This window comes from Cornus florida, unplaced genomic scaffold, assembly GCF_030987335.1.
Source record: "Cornus florida cultivar Cherokee Brave unplaced genomic scaffold, ASM3098733v1 CherokeeBrave_3.0.0_Hap2_Chr09, whole genome shotgun sequence".
Classification (NCBI taxonomy): Eukaryota; Viridiplantae; Streptophyta; class Magnoliopsida; order Cornales; family Cornaceae; genus Cornus; species Cornus florida.
The window spans coordinates 65,621,085-65,638,676 of NW_026775579.1; the positions used below are offsets into that span (position 1 = coordinate 65,621,085).

Sequence of the window (17,592 nt, forward strand, 5' to 3'; positions counted from 1 at the left end):
ATGGAATTGAAACCAAATCGTGAGACATGCAAGTACCTTCCGGACCATGTCGTTTTTGAAATACTCTTAAAACTGTCCGTCAAGTCTTTGTTAAGGTTTAGGTGCGCGTCACAGTCATGGCGCTCTTTCATCTCCGACCCCCACTTCATCGAAACACACGTCAACGCCCAAAGACACCGGAGACTACTAACTATTTCCCCTCTGCTTGGTAATCGTCTCCATTCCATAAATCTAGAACCAACCAAGGCAACCACCATTAATGATATTGAAGCACTGATGATTACTGATATTTTGGATACAGAGGATACAGAGCTTTGTGGTGTGTGGTTGAAAATAATTGGTTCGTGTAATGGGTTGCTATGCATAATGTATCAGAAGATAAATAGTTTCCGTGGCTTATACATAGTAAATCCTTCGACAAGAGTCTCCAAGAAAGTGCCAGAGTTCGATTTCTGTGATTGGATAACTTATGATATACATGGATTTGGCTATGATCACATCGATGATGATTACAAACTGTTGAAAGCAGACAAAGACAACGTACACATATATTCACTCAAAACCAATTCTTGGAAGAAGGCTCAGTCAGGTTTTCCTCACGATTACTACGAACCTATTGGGACATCTCTGAACGGAGCCATCCATTGGGTCTGTATTGATCCAGAGCAGCCGAAGCTATTAGTGATCGTTGGCTTCAGTTTGGCGGACGAGAAATTCTGGAAGAGTCCTGTGCCTGTCGGGAAGTTTCCAATCGAATTAGGGGTGTTTAGAGGATGTCTTTGTGTGCTGAGTCCTCGTAATAGTTTTTGGGTGATGGAGGAATATGGCGTGACAAAATCTTGGACTAAAGTTGTGATTGAAACTCCATATTTGAATACCAAGGATTTGGTTTTGCAGAGGAGTGATGAGTTATTGAAGAATGATGAACTATTGTTTGAGATAGATTCAGGCAAGTTTGTTTTATGGAACATGAGAGAGAGTACGAGTAGGGATTTAATACTTCCAGGAATTCAAGATGCAAGTGCATACACGTTTTTAAGAGTAGGAGGTTATGTGGAGAGCCTCATATCACCCATCATGGGTGTTTGAATTAAAAAAAAAAAAAAAAGTTATGTTTTTTTCATTATTGTTGTTTTTATTTTTTTGTTTTTTGTATGTAATGTAATATAGTTTTATTACCCTAATAATGAATTAGGAACTTAATTTGATAGTTACAATATTTGATTTATACAGTGTGGTCATTGGAATTCACCATATCATATGATATCACAGTTTATGGATAAAATTACCACTTCTCTCACATGAATTAAATTCAGTAAATATCAAATTCGACAAGTAGGAATACCTTCCTTAACCGAGAATATACCACCGATAGGTATAAATTGAGCAGAACAAACTCCACCATCTGTGAATGAGTAATATTACTACCCCAAAAACAAACAGGCCAATTAAGCACAGCCTTTTCCCATATCACAAATTGTATGTGTTAGATTTAATTTCTATTACTATTGGCAATTGCACTGATTCTTTATGCTATACTCTTAATGTGGTTATTGGTACTTAAATATGAGTTTATCTTCTAAGTTTTAATCTTATTTGTTACTATGTTTTATTTTTTAACCTAAAACAAAAAATAATAGTCATCATCTTTTTCTTCTAATAGTCATTGAAAAGGTCCACTTCCATAGAACTCAAACTGAATATTTATTTTCTTTTCTATTTTTAAAGTGATAATACATAATAGACCACCGGAGAGTGGTGGTAGGTGACTGGTCATGTTCATCTTTAGTTCTTCAGTCACTGTGAGACCCTTTTCTCTCTCTCCATCTGTTCACTGCGAAACACCACAATTACATGGAACATGGAGATGACTGCCCACGCTTCATATAATATCTTTTAGGTTTCTTTGTTATCTTCTAATATCGGTCTCTCTATATATATATGTTACTATGAGCATGGAACTTGGGAAAATTTAATTGGAAAACCATTGTTCATATAGGTTGGGGTTTTGTTTATAATTTGATGAAGCATGTTTAATTAGTTATTTGTTGATTAATTGTTGTTGCTGCTGCTGGATTGATTACTTATGGGTGTATATGTTGTGATCTGACCTAAATATACTGGGCCAACGCGATATCGACAGGCATGAAATTTGATGCGAACCGACTGGTTCCGCAAACCATGCTTGAAGTAGCTGCTTTCGAAATAAGCAACATATGGCTCACTTAACATGCGATATGTTTTATACAGTTGCTTTGTTGTAGGAGTAATTTGCAAAAAATTGAAATTATATATTTAGTAATGAAAATATGTTTTGCAAAATTCAAAAATTTGTTTTAGTTTATTCGCTATAGTATCAAAACACATAATATCACAATTTAGTGATATGAGTTTGGGCCAAAAAAATTCAATATGTTATGAATTATTTCAAATCAATATCAACCGTTTCAAAGGTTCAAATCTGAAGACTAATATCAAAAAAATAATATCATAACACATTCCACGTAGATCCATAGTTTCCTTTTTTTGAGACAAGCAGACATGGTTTCTATAAGTCCCGGGAGAGAAGATCAGTCCCAACATTAAGGACCGAAGTAATGGTAGAGGGAAAACCGTCCGTGAAACCTTAACAGACCAACTATAGAGTCTTCATGATCTTTGAATTCTGCCTTCAATGCTTCCCTCCACCCTCTTTTTTTAGCCTCGAGTATTGAGGTGTTTACCCGCTGGTTAAGCGGGAAAATGGAATAAAGACCCATGACCCTTTATTTGTTATGGTGTCCTATATCTAGCCTTTTCAGACCTATTGTTAGGTTTGCATACTTTCTTCACACTTTTTGTGCCTGTACAACCATAATCAGGCGTGGCCTTCATTAAATGTGATTTGGCTTCTTATAGGGTGGTAGATTGGCATTAATGGTGATTCCAAGTGTCTCTGTTTCTGCTTCAGGTTTCCTTTCACTTTTCTCCGAGTTGGGTTTGCTATTGCAAGACTCGAAGCTGGTCTTCCATCCTCCAATTAATCCAAGATTCCTTGAGCATCCTAAGTGGCTTTAGAGAGTCCTACCATTACTCTTCACTGTTATCTGCTGGGCTAGGGGTCGCTTGATGTCTAAGCAGACTTCAATAGACCGGCTACATTGGTTGGAAAACGTATTCGATGCCAAGGCCTGCTATTGGATCACAGGTTTTGGGCTCATCAATCGGTTGCTTATAGTTTGTATGGTGTTGAGTCGGATCGAGGCTCTAAGTCCATCAATTAATTGTTTATGGCTTTTGAGTTGGATCGAGACTCCAGGTCTATCGATCGACTGTTGGATTTGGATTCAGATCAGGCTTGAGGCCCATCGATCGACTGTTGGATTTGGTTTCAGATTAGGCTCGAGCCCCATCGATCGACTGTTGGATTTGGTTTCAGATTAGGCTCGAGCCCCATCGATCGATCGTTCATGGCTTTGGAGTTGGATCGAGGCTCTAGGTCCATCGATCGACTATTCAGATCGAGGCCCCGATCCCATTGATTGGTCGTTAGATATTTATGGTAGTCAACTCGAGGTTTTGGGTCCATCGATCAATTGCTGATTCGGATTATCAATTACTGTAAAATTAAATAGGTAATTGTTTAATTGAAATTCAATCGAGATGTTTCAAATCATTTATAGATAAAATAATAAAATAATTTACTAAATAATAAAATAAATTACCAATTAAAATAAATCATATAAATTACCAATTAAAATAAATCCTATTATGTTAATTAAAATCCAATCAAGATGTTTCAAATCATTTACAGATTATATAATAAAATAATTTACCAAATAATAAAATAAGTTACCAATTGCTTAATTGAAATTCAATTAAGATGTTTCAAATCATTTATAGTTAAAATAATATGTTTAATTGAAATTCAATCAAGATGTTTCAAATGAAAAAATAAATTTCCAAGTAAAATTAATTACTATATAAGATAATAAATATTTAATTACTTTGTTGAATATTAATTTAAAATAGATTTTATTCACGTGCAACACACGTACCATTTTACTAGTGTGTATATATATATATATATATATATATATATATATATATATATATACTAGGAAAAAACATGTACGATGCACGTAGTAAATGTTTTGTAACTTATAAAATTTTTGTTTTCATTTTTTTTTCTTCTAATTGTTGATTTAAAGCTTGTAACAATAAACGTTACAAATAAATTACAATTTTTTGTAACTCTTTTTATATTGATTAATAAATATTTATTTTATATTAAAAAATAAATACTGAAATATTTTGAAATTGGTGATACAGTTTAGGTTTCATAAATTAATAAATTCTTTTACGTTTTTATATTAATACTGAAATATGTATATTTTATTTTTTATTAATTAATATTTTTTTTATTTTAATAGTGAAATATTTGAGTTTTGCAAAGTAACAAATTCTTTTAGGTAATTTGAATTTTATTAAGTAATTTGTAATTTGAATTTTATTAGGTAATTTGAAATTTAGTATAATTTGTAATTTACAATGGAAATTCAATTATATTAATTTTTAATTAAATTTTAAAATGGAAATTCAATTACACTAATGATACATTAGATTGAAATTGATATAAAAATTTATTATATGGAGTTTGTGATTTTTGGAAGACTCTAAGTTATATTTTATTTTCTTTAAATAGGTAATTTGTGGTAGACTTTTATAGAAATTATTTTAATTTATTTAGATATATCTTTGTAAAATTAAATTTTCCTTTATTAAAAAACTCATAATAGATAGATAAATACAAGGTTATATACTTATATGTGATAGAGTTCTCTTTTTAAATTAATTAATAAATATTTTTTATATTAAAAAATAAATACTGAAATGTTCAAATTCTTTAACATTTATATTTTATTTATATGTATTATTATATTATTATATATTTTCCACAAATATATTATTCTCTAATGTGATAGAGTTATAGAAATTGTTTTATTTTCTTTAAATATATCCTTATTTAATTAGATTTTCTTTTATTAGAAAATTCATAATAAATAGATAAATACAAGTTATATGTGATAGAGTTTTAAAGAAAATAAAATAGTTAATTTGTGCTAAAGTTTTGGTAATTTGTGTTAGAGTTTTATAAAAACTCTTTAAATATATCATTTTCTAATGTGATAGAGTTTCATTGCAAATAAAATAGGTAATTTGTGGTAGAATTTTATATAAATTATTTATTTTCTTTAAATATATATATCCTTTTTCAAATTAGATTTTTTTTTTTATTAAAAAACTCATAACAAAAGATAATTTGTGGTAGAGTTTTAGAAAAATTATTTTACTTTTTATATCAATTATTAAATATTTTTTATATTAATAATTCTTGTCTAGTTATATTATATTTTATTAAAAAAACTCATAATAAATGCATAAATTGGTAATTTGTAATAGAGTTTTATATAAACTCTTTTAAAAAAATATTTCATTTTCTTTAAATATATCGTTCTCTAATCAGATTTTCTTTATTAAAAAACTCTTAATAAATAGATAAAAACAAGTTATATGTGATAGAGTTTTAAATAAAATAAAATAGATGATTTGTGGTAGAGTTTTATAGAAATTAATTTATTTTCTGAAAATCTATTTATAATAAATAAATAAATAGGTAATTTGTGTTACAGTTTAATAAAAACTCTTTAAAAAATAATTTTTATATTAATTAATAAATAATTTTTTATATTAATAATTCTTCTCTAATTAGATTTTTTTTTATTAAAAAACTCATAATAAATAGATAAATAGGTAATTTGTGTTAGAGCTTTATAAAAACTCTTTACAAACCTCTTTTTATATTAATCAATAAATAATATTTTATCTTAATAATGCTTGTCTAATTAGATTTCATTTTATTAAAAAACTTATAATAAATAGATAAATAGGTAATTTGTGTTAGAATTTTATAGAAACTCTTTTAAAACCTCTTTTTAGATCAATTAATAAATAATATTCTATATTAATAATACTTGTCTAATTATGTTTTCTTTTATTAAAAAACTCTTAATAAATATATAAATAAGAAATTTGTGTTAAAATTTTATAGAAACTCTTTAAATATTATATCTTTGTCTAATGTGATAGAGTTTTATTGAAAATAAAATTTGTGATTTGTGATAGAGTTTTATAAAAATTATTTTATTTTCTTTAAATATATCCTAGTCTAATTAGATTTAATTTTATGAAGAAACTCATAACAAAAGATAATTTGCGGTAGAGTTTTAGAAAAATTATTTTATTTTATATATCAATTAATAAATATTTTTTATATTAATAATTCTTGTCTAATTATAAATTATTTTATTAAAAAATTCATAATAATAAATAGATAAATAGGTTAACTTAAAATTTATTAAATTGATTTTTGAGTTTGATAGACTTTTTTTTATAAAAACTCTTTACATATCAATTAATAAATATATATTTTTTTATATATAAATAGATATTTAAATACTGAAACTCTTTGCACATGTAATAATACTATAAATAAAAACTTATTTTTACATCAATTAATATATATTTTTTTATATAAATAAATAAATACTGAAACAATTTGGCAGAACTTCTGTATTTTACTCTGAAAATTAGATTTTTATTTATTAAAAAATTAATAAAAATAAATAGGTTAATTTGAATTGTATTAGGTAGATTTTACAGTTTTATAGAGTTTTTTTTTAATTAATTAATTAATTATTTATTTATTTTATATATATAAAAACCCTTTTCATATCAATTAATAAATATTTTTTTATATAAATAAATAAATACTAAAATACTGAAAGTCTTTCCACATTTAATAAATATTTTTTAAATAAATAAATAAATACTAAAACTTTAGATTTACTTTTATTAAAAAATTCATAATAATAAATAGATAAAAAGGTTAATTAGAATTTTATTAGGTAGATTTTAGAGTTTTATAGTGTTTTATTATTATTATTATTATTTTTATTTTTATATAGAAACTCGTTTCATATCAATTAATAAATATTTTTATATAAATAAATAAATACTGAAATACTGAAACTCTTTGCATATTTAATATTTTATTTTCTTTAAATATATCCTTGTCTAATTAAATTTGATTTTATTAATAAACTCATAATAAAAGTTAATTTGTGGTAGAGTTTTAGAAAAATTATTTTATTTTTTATATCAATTAATAAATATTTTTTATATTAATAATTTTTGTCTAATTCAATTTTCTTCTATTAAAAAATTCATAATAATAAATAGATAAATAGGTTAATTTAAATTTTATTAGATAGATTTTGGAGTTTGGTAGAGTTTTTTTTTTTTTTTTCTCTTTTTTTGTTTTTTGTTTTTTCTGTTTTTTTGTTTTTTAAAAAAAAACACTTTTCTTATCAATTAATAAATATATTTTTATATAAATAGATACTTAAATACTGAAACTTTTTGCAAATTTAATAGTAGTATAGATAAAAGCTTTTTTTTATATCAATTAATAAATATTTTTTTTTATATAAATAAATAAATACGGAAACACTTTGGTAGAGCTTCTGTATTTTACTCAGAAAATTAGATTTTCTTTTATTAAAAAATTATAATATGTAATACGTGTTAGTATGTTATAGAAAATATTTTTAAACTCTTTTTATATGAATTAATAAATATTTTTATATTTTAATAATTCCTATCTAATTAGATTAGCTTTTATTAAAAAAACTGATAATAAAAGGTAATTTGTGGTAGAGTTTTCGAAAAATTATTTTATTTTTTATATCAGTTAAAAATATTTTTTATATTAATATTTCTTGTCCAATTAGATTTTATTTTATTAAAAAACTTATAATAAATAAATAGGTAATTTGTATTATAGTTTAATATAATCTCTTTTAAAAACTCTTTTTATATTAATTAATAAATATATTTTATTTTAATAATTCTTGTCTAATTAGATTTAGTTTTATTAAAAAAACTCAAAATAAATAGATGAATAGGTAATTTGTGTTAGAGTTTTTTAAAAACTCTTTTAAAACCTCTTTTTGTATCAGTTCATTTTTTATATTAATAATACTTATCGAATTAGGTTTTATTTTATTAAAAAACTCATAATAAATAGATAAATATGTAATTTGTGTTAGAGTTTTATAGAAACTTTGTTGATAGAGTTTTATTGAAAATAAAATAGGTAATTTGTAATAAAGTTTCATAAGAATTATTTTATTTTCTTTAAATATATACTTGTCTAATTAAATTTAATTTTATTAAGAAACTCATAGTAGAGTTTTATAAAAATTATTTTATTTTATATATTAATTAATAAATATTTTTTATATTAATAATTTTTGTCTAATTATATTTTTTTTATTAAAAAATTGATAATAATAAATAAATAAATAGGTTAATTTAAATTTTATTAGGTAGATTTTAGTGTTTTATCATATCATTTAATAAATATTTTTTTATATAAATAAATAAATACGGAAACTCTTTACACATCTAATAATAGTATAGATAAAAACTATTTTTATATCAATTAAAAAATATTTTTTTATATAAATAAATAAATACTAACACTATTTGACAGAGCTTTTGTATTACTCTAGAATACAACTTTTTTTATATCAATTAATAAATATATATTTTTTATATAAATAAATAAATATTGAAACTTTTTGGCACACTTTCTGTATTTTACTCTGGAATTCTAGATTTTTAGAATTCTCAATTTCTGTACTCTTTCCTCCTTCCTCCATGCCTCTATTTATAAGCTTCTTGGATGAATAGGATAATGACATGTGTCCTTCTCTGATAATGACATAATCATAACCGGGCCGGACCGGTTATATTGTGATAATTATCCATAACAAATAACTAAAAATAAGAGTTTTATATAAAATGTGATTGATTTTATTAGGTGATTTTAGAGTTTTATAGAAACTATAATTATCCATAACAAAATAACTAAAAATAAGAGTTTTATATAAAATGTGATTGATTTTATTAAGTAAATTAGATTTTTTTTTTATTAAAAAACTTATAATAAATAAATAAATAGGTAATTTGTGTTAGAGTTTAATATAAACTATTTTAAAAACTTTTTTTGTATCAATTAATAAATATTTTTTATTTTAATAATTCTTGTCTAATTAGGTTTACTTTTATTAAAAAACTCATAATAAATAGATAAATAGGTAATTTGTGTTAGAGTTTTTTAAAAACTCTTTTAAAACCTCTTTTTGTATCAATTAATAAATAATTTTTTATATTAATAATACTTGTCTAATTAGGTTTCCTTTTATGAAAAAACTCATAATAAATTGATAAATAGGTAATTTGTGTTGGAATTTTATAGAAACTCTTTAAATATATCTTTGTTGATAGAGTTTTATTGACAATAAAATAGGTAATTTGTATACAGTTTTATAGAAATTATTTTATTTTCTTTAAATATATACTTATCTAAGTAAATTTAATTTTATTAAGATACTCATAATAAATGCTAATTTGTGGTAGTATTTTATAAAAATTATTTTATTTTATATATCAATTAATAAATATTTTTTATATTAATAAATCTGGTCTAATTAGATGTTTTTTTAATTAAAAAATGGATAATAACAAATAGATAAATAGGTTAATTTAAATTTTATTATGTATATTTTAGTGTTTTAGAGGTTTTTTTTTTTTTTTTTTTTGTAAAAACTCTTTTCATATCATTTAATAAATATTTTTTTATATAAATAAATAAATAGTAAAACTCTTTACACATCTAATAATAGTATTGATAGAGTTTCTATATTTTACTCTGGAATTCAACTATTTTTATATCACTCTGTATTTTACTCTGGAATTCTGGATTTATAGAATTCTCGATTTCTGTACCTCTTTCTACTTCCTCCATACTTGACCAAAAGGATTCTTCCAACGTATCATTTCTGGGTCCAATGGAATTCATAGGTATAGGAAGAAGCCCTATCAAATAGAGATTTTTTCTTTCGACCATATTTTGATTGTTAATACGATATAGAAGGACCGCTACTACAAAGAGTATTACACCCTTGATCGTGAAATATCGATTGCTTGTTGAACCCTGTGAATTGCGTGAAAGTAGGATACTCCAAATTCGGGGGTCAAAGAGTTTTATAAAACGTTCTTGGTGAAAAAAAATGTGAATGAAAGATCCCACTTAATTGAATTGGGTCCATGAATCTAAGAAATAGTGAGAATTCTTGATCTCTCTCAATATCTCTCTCAATTCGAAAATCTTCTATTTACAGGCTTCTTGGATGAATAGTATGATGACATGTGTCCTTTTCTGATAATGACATAATTATAACTGGGTCGGGTCGGTTATATTGTGATAATTGTCTATAAAAATAACTAAAAATAAAAATTTTATATAGGATGTGATTGATTTTATTAGGTAATTTTTAGAGTTTTATAGAAACTATAATTATCCAAAAAAAAATAACTAAAAATAAGAGTTGTATATAGAATGTGATTGATTTTATTAGGTAATTTTTAAAGTTTTATAGAAACTATTTCAATTAATAAATATTTTTTTATATAAATATATAAATGAATAAATACTGAAATACTGAAACACTTTGCATATTTAATAATAGTATAGATTTGTAAAAACTCTTTTCATATCATTTAATAAATATTTTTTTATATAAATAAATAAATACTGAAACTCTTTACACATCTAATAATAGTATAGATAGAAACTCTTTGATAAAGTTTCTGTATTTTACTCTAGAATTCAACTATTTTTACGTTAATTAATAAATATTTTTTTATATAAATATTTTTTTATATAATTAAATAAATACTGAAACTCTTTGGCAGAGCTTCTGTATTTTATTCTGGAATTCATTTATAGAATTCTCAATTTCTGTTCTGATAATGACATAATCATAACTGGGTCGGGCCGGTTATATTGTGATAATTATCTATAAAAATAACTAAAAATAAAAGTTTTATATAGGATGTGATTGATTTTATTAGGTAATTTTTAGAGTTTTATAGAAACTATAATTATCCATAAAAAAATAACTAAAAATAAGAGTTGTATATAGAATGTGATTGATTTTATTATGTAATTTTTAAAGTTTTATAGAAACTATTTTTACAAAAATTATTTTTATATCAATTAATAAATATATTTTTTTATAAATAAATAAATACTGAAATACTGAAACACTTTGCACATTTAATAATAGTATAAATAGATATATTATATGAAATAATCTGTTAAGCTTTTTATAGAATCAATAATTAAATGAATAATAAGGTCGTCCTACTTTGAAATAGAGATGTAAACATAAATTTCTTTCTAACCGTAGTATTATATACACGAGGAGTCTATGATGCAGAGAGAATTTTAGAGAGAGATAGTGGGAGAGAGAGATAATTTGGAATCGTGTGAGAGAATTTTAGAAAGAAAGAGGTGAATTTGAGTCAACTAGAGGTTGTGAAACTGGATTTCTTATATAATGGGTGAAATTCAACCCATCTAAAATGGGTTGAATATAGATCATTCATTTTAACCCATATATTAAAATAGTTCACCCACATCTATTTTAAAGCGTGCGAATATGGGCGAGTTGATGGGTCATAACCCATTTTGCCACCCTGCCACCCCTACTTTTAAGGCATACATAGGCTTTTATTTTTATTTTTTAATATATATATAAGAATGGAAATCGTTAAAATATATTCCGATGATATGTATTAAGGAAAGAAATCGAAAAATTATTTTACAAATATTTTCGATTACCTAATCCTCATTCAATTAGAACTCTTTTATATACGGTATGAAAAGTAATCCAAAAAATAGGACTTCAGTAAAGGAAAGTACACATACCTATCTCATTAGGAAATAATTGCTTTAAAAACTTTGGCTCAAGTGAATATTGAAACAAGCAGAGAGATTGTAGCAGGCACCACAATTTAACGAGAAGGGGAGTAGAAGAAAACTTGAAAGGCCATGGAATTGAAAGCAAATTGCGAGACATGCGAAGAAGCCCAGTCATACCTTCCGGACGATGTCGTTCTAGAAATACTCTTAAAACTGTCAGTCAAGTATTTGTTAAGGTTCCGGTGCGTGTCAAAGTCATGGCGCTCTTTCATCTCCGACCCCCACTTCATCAAAACACACGTCAACGTCCAAAGACACCGGAGACTACTAACTATTTTCCCTCATCGTCTCCGTTCCATAAACCTAGAACCAACCAAGGCAACCACCATTAATAATATTGAAGCACTGAAGATAACTGATATTTTGGATATCGACCACAAGCCTTGTGATGAGTGGTTGAAAATAATTGGTTCTTGTAATGGGTTGGTATGCATAATGTATGACAAGGGTTACAGTTCCCGTCGCTTATATATAGTTAATCCATAGACAAGAGTCTCCAAGAAAGTGCCAGAGTTGGATTTCTTTGATCGGAGAACTCCTTATATATATGGATTTGGCTATGATCACACCGTTGATGATTACAAACTGTTGAAAGCAGACAAAGACAACGTACACATATATTCACTCAAAACCAATTCTTGGAAGAAGGCTCAGTCACGTTTTCCTCGCGATTACTACAAACCTATTGGGACACCTATTGGGACATCTCTGAACGGAGCCATCCATTGGGTTTGTATTGACCTAGAGCAGCTGCAGCAGCCGCCGCCATTAGTGATCGTTGGTTTCAGTTTGGCTGACGAGAAATTATGGAAGAGTAATGTGCCTGTCGGGTTTCCCAGGTTTCCAATCGAATTAGGGGTGTTTAGAGGATGTCTTTGTGTGCTGAGTCGTACTAATAATGGTGATTTTCGGGTGATGTTGGAATATGGCGTGACCCAAACTTGGACTAAAGTTGTGATTGAAACTCCATCTTTTAATACAAAGGATTTGGTTTTGCCGCGCAGCGATGGATTATTGAAGACGGATGATATATTGTTTGGGATGGATTCTGGCAAGTTTGTTTTATGGAATATAAGAGAGAGAACCCGTAGGGATTTAATACGTACAGGAATTCCAGATGCAAGTGGATACAAGTTTTTAAGAATTGGAGGTTATGCGGAGAGTCTCGTATCACCCATTATGGGTGTTTGAACAAAAGAAAAAAGAAAAGAAAATCAAATTATTATTATTGTTTTTATTTATTTATTATTGGATTAAGTGCAAAAAAAAAAAAACCCTCTACTATCGATATAATGCATACACTATTAATTTGGTGCGAATAGATTCTTAGTGGTGTAAAATGACGATAATACCTTCACTTTAGTTGAATAAATTAATAATTATAAATACCAGCCATGTAAAATGACCCTATTGTCCAAATTTGTGTAAAATTATGTTTGTATGGCAGAAGGATAAAATAAATTTCAAATTGTATAAAATAGGGACAACCTAAACTTGAATATGATTAAAACTAAAACCAAACATTCCCCATTCTCCATTACCACCACCCATCACCGTCTAACCCAACCACAATCACCCTCTGCAACAAACTGATCGGAGCGTCAATTCAAACCCCAGACCCACAGTTCGCCACCACCAAACAGAAGCAAAATCCAATCAAAATTAAACAAACTGAGATCAGAATCAGATCCCATACCGAGAATGAGCATAGCATCTGGTAGAGCGCCAAGCATGGGAAGCAAAAGTCCTCCAACAAGACCAGGTCCAAGGAGCTCCAACAAGAGCTCGCTTTCACTGGAGAGGTACGCAGCAGCGAGGAACATCAGGTAACCGTAGACGATTATGAGGAAGAGATTGCCTAGTACAGTGGTCGTGCAGGGTAAGAAGCCGTACGTCTGATCGCAAGACTCGTCGGCAAAGAATCGATTGAGCCGGAGAAACCATCTTGGACACCATTGGAGATGAGATCTGAGGATGGACAACCGGTGATGAATCGGCCATAAGAGAGGTCGCAGAGGATGAGAAAGAGGAGAATAGTTGAGAGGAAGGTGGGAGATTGTCTGTGAGCCATGTTTGAAGCTTTGTTGATGTGTGTCAGAGATGGATATGCATATCTGTATGTGTATATACTATATATATATATATATATATTTTTAGAGTTAATCTTCTCTGGCCATCATCAACGTCACCACCACCGTACCTTCGCCGGAATCGTGACATCTTTATAGTCATCATTATATCGTTTTTGCTGGAGTAGTTGCTGATTCAGTCCTCTTTGCTCACCGATTCAGTCACGCCACTAATAGATGCTCATCGTTTGCTACCTCTTGTTGCATCGTTGTCGTAATATTCATTCTCTGGTCGCCGTTGTGAAGCTCTCGCGTCGCCGCTGCATAATTGAAAAAACAAAATTTTTTTCCCAAATCAACCCATCATCACCTCCAATTAAAAACTAAAACTGCTTTGTTGCTTTTTCCCAACCCACACCAACCCATCATCACCTCCAATTACCCAAACAAAGCTTTTTTGCCCAAATATTCAAACCCAATAATTGTGCACAACTCAAGGCGGCGACGGATTCCCGTAGCCATGGCTGCCGGGAGAGGAAAAACATCAACGACAAAAGCAAAATCCAGAGATATCAATGTTTTAATTAAGGTTGATTTTGTGATTAGTTTGGTTTGATTTGCCAAATCAGGTCCCAAATCAGCGCCAATTCAAAATCTTATAAATTAATCATACAATTTATTTTAGTGGTAAGCCATTGGAATGCTTGGTTGAAAGGAACGATTGAAGAGAAATGGATTAAAAATATTTTGTTCCATTTCGATTTTATCAATTTAATTGATATTAGTATTTTTTCTGAATAACAATAAAAAAAATACACAGCCGAGGTCACCAGAGAAGACATATATGTATGTATGTATATATATATATATATATATATATATATATGTATATATTGTATAACATAACAATAGAGAGAGAGACGAATTAGGTTATATGCACAAATAGGTGAGGGGCACAATGGGAAACAAAAGGGTAAAATGGGGTTTTCAGTTTTACTTTTGTAAAAAGGTGGTCAGAGGGACTAGTTTTGCACCTTTTTTTTTTAATTTTGTGGACTTGCATGCACATTTTCAAAAAGTAGGGACTAGTTTTGCACAAAGTCTATATATCAGGGGGTTTTTTTGCACTTAACCCTTTATTGTTTTTATGGTATGTAATGTAATATAGTTTTATTACCCTAATAATGAATTAGGGAACAATATTTGATTTATACCAATGTGGTGATGGAATTCACCATATGATATCACAATTTATATATAGGATCAGCGTTTCTCTCACATAAATTGAATTCAGTAAATATGAAATTCTGTAAGTAGAAATGCCTTCCTTAACAGAGAATATACCATGGCTCTAAACTCTACCATCCATAAGTATAAATTGAGTAGAAAAAGCACCGTCCATGAATGAAGTAATATCACTGTCCAAAAACAAATAGGCAAATTAAGTACAGCCTTTTCCCATTTAATTGTATGTGTTAGATTTAAAGTACAAGCCTCTATAATAAAAAATAAGGGTTAATTTTGATATAATACTGGCTCTATGAGATTCAGATACTGAATCTAACTATATAACTATAATATATGTAATAGTATATGAACTTTTTTTTACTATGATATTTCTATCTTGCCAGATGTTTACCTACTCGCATGGCTAAAAATCAACCTACAATCCACCCGGGGTGGCACACTCGGAACTTCTTACTATTGGAGAGCTTGTTCCTTATCCATGGCACACTGACTCTATATATAGGCTTTAAATCCTTTATGTCTAATCTTTCAAACTTTTTGTGGATGTAGGAAAGCCACGTCATCTACTCATAATCTAAGTGGCCCACATGAATCATTGCTGCAGAGCAGGAAGGACAAAATCATAAATAAAATTTGAAGATTAGGTCAAGGAATATAGTGATCCAACCATTAATTGTCAATCGACGCGCCCAGAACCTCGATCCGACCAAGTACGAATCGTCGATCGACGGGCCCAAAACCTCGATTTGACTCAAGCACGAATCGTCGATCGACGGGCCTAGAACCTCGATCAGGCCCAAGCATAAATCATTGATCGACGGGCCTAGAACCTCGATCCGACCTAAGCATAAATCATAGATCAACGGGCCCAAAACCTCGATCCGACCAAATTATGAATCATCGATTGACGGGCCAGAACCTCGATCCGACCAAATTCGAATCATCAAGGCCTAAACTAACCAGAACGAAGAGTAAATGGTAAGACGTACTTCGTTGTCAGGGGAAACACAGAAAGGACTTTGGATTGGAGGAAAGAAAACTAGTTAAGTCTTGCAAAGCAAGACCCAATTCGAGGACAAGAGTAAAAGATAACCGGAGTAAAAATGGCTACCGTTATGCTTAATCCTGCCTGGGTCATTAAAGGAGCGTTACACTTATTTAGTAGGTCCTAAAGAATAGGAATTAGGGTGGCATAATCTTAATGATTTTATGAGCCCTACCCTATTCAAAAGGAAGCCCAATAAGTGCTAATAAATCCCCTTCATTGACTTTAGGCTATAAATGGAAGAAGGTCAGAGGCAGGCTTCTCAGATCATCGGTTCCTGGCATTACCTCTCCTACCATTACTCCAATCCCTGCTTTTGGGGCTAGCTTTCTCTCCATTCCTTATCTCTTTTGCTTTCCTCACATTGTTCTGAGTGATATACCCTAGGCTTATTGACTTTTCAACAGTGTCCTAGGAATAAGTATCTATATTTTGGCGACTCCGCTGGGGATATCCTAACAAGAAGATGAATCCAGAAGAGGTCCAGCCACCACGGGTACAAACAGAGGTATCTGGCATTGGGGTTACCAATGCCAGAGCCACCAGTGCCAGATCCCGTTCCTCAAGGTCAAGACACAGGTTTAGCATAGATGCCATCTTAGAAACAATGCAGAACATCAACCATCAATTAATGGCCCGAATGGAGAAGTTCAAGGAAGTCCTTCATGCCTTTAACAAGAGGGTTTCAACTACAACTACCAACCAGGCAAATTTGACCCCGCCTAATCAAATAGCACTCGACGCTGCTAACCAAGCTGACACACATCTCCCTGCACAGAATGAGCAACCCGTCATGACACAACCACCAGTAGGTCTAGGCTACAATACAGATTCACTTTTACAACTTACTCCGGAACCTTACAACCCCACACCATAGACGACTCCTGGAGCTCCTCACACTCTCCCTTCTCGAGGAAAGGAATCTGTGTTTTACTCCCCACCTACCTATGCAAAAGCCAACCTTAAGACACCATTCACCTTCCCTTCCCATTCTTATTCTGCCCCAAAAGAGGTCTTTACGCATTCCGAGGTTCGTGATCTTTTCAAAAAAGGTACCCCAGCCTCTAGGGCTTTAGATTTTGGTAGTGAACCGCCCTAGCCTCGAGCTATCATATAGACCCCTTACCCATAGGGGTATCTGGTTCCAAAGTTTTCGTCGTTCAACGGCAAAATGGGCGATCCTAGGGAGTATGTCATGCATTTCGTCAAAGTATTGGGGCACTTCGGCAATAACCATATGGTTCAACTACGGGAATTCTCTAAATCTTTAACAGATCGCGCATACCGTTGGTATT

General features: G+C 29.2%; 2 protein-coding genes across 2 annotated transcripts; both read left to right on the forward strand.

Moving 5' to 3' along the window:
- Nucleotides 1-1,089, forward strand: LOC132272733 (F-box/kelch-repeat protein At3g06240-like). Its single transcript, XM_059773827.1, has one exon. It carries the CDS (start codon nt 1-3, stop codon nt 1,087-1,089), a length of 1,089 nt encoding a protein of 362 aa, XP_059629810.1.
- A 10,915-nt stretch (nt 1,090-12,004) lies between these two features.
- LOC132272734 (F-box/kelch-repeat protein At3g06240-like) lies at nt 12,005-13,126 on the forward strand. The gene is made up of 2 exons (XM_059773828.1): nt 12,005-12,361; nt 12,422-13,126. Exons 1-2 carry the CDS (start codon nt 12,005-12,007, stop codon nt 13,124-13,126), a joined length of 1,062 nt encoding a protein of 353 aa, XP_059629811.1.
- Nucleotides 13,127-17,592: the final 4,466 nt, after the last annotated feature.

What these genes read in the sequence shown, in the direction of transcription:
- LOC132272733 (XM_059773827.1), top strand. Translation starts at nt 1, where the DNA reads ATGGAATTGAAACCAAATCGTGAGACATGCAAGTACCTTCCGGACCAT.
- LOC132272734 (XM_059773828.1), top strand. Translation starts at nt 12,005, where the DNA reads ATGGAATTGAAAGCAAATTGCGAGACATGCGAAGAAGCCCAGTCATAC. An exon ending in TTGGTTCTTGTAATGGGTTG is followed by an intron (nt 12,362 to 12,421) that starts GTATGCATAATG and finishes GTTAATCCATAG; the next exon opens with ACAAGAGTCTCCAAGAAAGT.